This window comes from Sphaeroforma arctica, assembly GCF_001186125.1.
Source record: "Sphaeroforma arctica JP610 unplaced genomic scaffold supercont1.4790, whole genome shotgun sequence".
NCBI classification, from domain to species: Eukaryota; class Ichthyosporea; order Ichthyophonida; genus Sphaeroforma; species Sphaeroforma arctica.
In genome coordinates this window covers 1-1902 of record NW_014035768.1, presented here as the reverse complement: position 1 = coordinate 1902, position 1902 = coordinate 1, and the positions used below count along the sequence as shown (strand labels likewise).

At 47.0% G+C, this 1902-nt stretch overlaps 1 protein-coding gene across 1 annotated transcript; it reads right to left on the bottom strand.

Moving 5' to 3' along the window:
* Nucleotides 1-408: 408 nt before the first annotated feature.
* On the bottom strand, nucleotides 409-1235 carry SARC_14564 (hypothetical protein; the record flags this gene model as incomplete). Its single annotated transcript, XM_014291303.1, has 3 exons — nucleotides 409-539; nucleotides 814-877; nucleotides 1145-1235. Coding segments are annotated over 3 exons (286 nt in total), but the record flags the coding sequence as incomplete, so codon positions are not given.
* Between the last annotated feature and the right edge of the window lie 667 nt (nucleotides 1236-1902).

Below are 1902 nucleotides of genomic sequence, written 5' to 3'. Positions count from 1 at the left end.
GGGCAGATAGAGATCGTTTGTGAATAGGCCATACGGATGTGAAAGTGCTGCACAGGTCATTTGAATCACGGACAAATGACAAGTGGTCAAGTATGGACTCGTGCAAAGTCGTCAAGTAGGGACTAGTGAAAAGTAGATGAATATGGACTAGTAAAAAATAGATAAATAGGGACTCGTGAAAAGAAGTCGAATGTAAACTAATTATATATATATATATATATAAAAGTAGCCAAATGTGGACTAGTGAAAAGGTAGATAAATATGGACAAGTGCAATGTAGTCAAAAGTAGTCAAATATATACTCTAGTGAAAAATAAATAAATAGACTAGTAAAAAGTGGACAACTATTCTACGCACAGCCAATGGGCTGCTGCCGGACCATGTGCTCAACCTCCTCCCCACACACACCGTTGGGAATCTCCTGAGGAACAGGCTCTCGCACTCGTTGGTCAAGTCTTGCACCGTGGTCTTTCGTGAGATGGCCATTGGGGTTGTGCGGCTAAACGGCGTTGCGTCGTACTTGTTCTCTGATGTCATAGCTGTGTGTGTGGTGACCAGGTGAAGGGGCTGGTCTTAATATGGAAATACACAACTGCAGAGCGCACAAGTACAGACAGGAGAGCAATACACTGACGTCTGGTAAGGGTTGTACGGGCAAACAGCCGAAGAGGTTATAAGCAAACGCATATCCAAATGTGTGCATGTGCACACACCCCGAGTACACTTGGAAACCTTGGACGGGTACAACATGGCCCATATGCCCCTGTGCGAAGAAAGAGCGCACGTGTGTAGCATCAGGTCATGTGCACATACTTGAACAGCTCAGCGTGAGTTGGGTGGGCACGCGGCCATTCATCTCCATGTCCGAATTGATTCGCTGTCGACGGAAAGGGCCGAGAATGAGTCACATGCTAATCAACACCCTAAAAAAGGCCACCGAAGAAAATAATAAAGGCACGGGGTTCAATACAATCCAGTACACGAAAACCCTATAAACGGCACAAGACAATACGGGACCCCTGAGCAGGTCACCAGACAGGGGGTGCAGTACAATCCAACATACACTGGAGACATGAGCTGCACGTACACCTACACAGTACATACACCTATACACCAACGCATTATATGCAATGCCATACCATACCGTGTATATCTCCGCATTCATTTCCAACAGCCAATGACGGAACAGCTCCCATGTGGTCAACGTTGTGGGCCCACGAAAGTTCTTGCTACACCTGTACACGATAGGGTTTTTAAGGTTTTACGGTTTTAGGGTTTTAGGGGTTTGGGGTATGGGGGGTTTAGGATTTTTAAGGATATGGTCAAAAAGAACCAAAAAGGTTCAGGATAAGGACGCAATGCGCACGAGAACGAATATGTTTCACCCGCCTATAACTCTAAAACACCGAATTTAACCCAAAGACAAATGAGTATGAACCACCGCAGAGCCCAGCAAGAGACCAACAGAACACGCGCTTTTGCCAGCCCCATGCAGATGCCCAGCAGAGTCACATCTATGGACACATGCACACGGGACAAGCGAAGCGCATGGTTGCCATGACAACAGCACAGATGACAGACACCAACCACAGGCATACCCTATGGAGTCCACGATCGTGCGCTCCTTGACCTCTTCGAAGCACAGGCCTTGGCACATGTTGAAGAACCACGCCCCTGAAATGTAGGAAATAAAGGGCACCACAGCGCACAGGCTAAGCGAAGGGACAACGGCAAGGGATCAACGCGACATCAGTGAACAACTAGTAATCACCATGGCAGCGGCATAGTACCATAGCAACGATGAAGTACTTTAGCGACACTGAAAGTAGTTGAAGTATCCATGGCCACAGAGTTATACAGGTGACTCTAGCGTAATGGAACCCTGTAGAAGGAAAACATGAA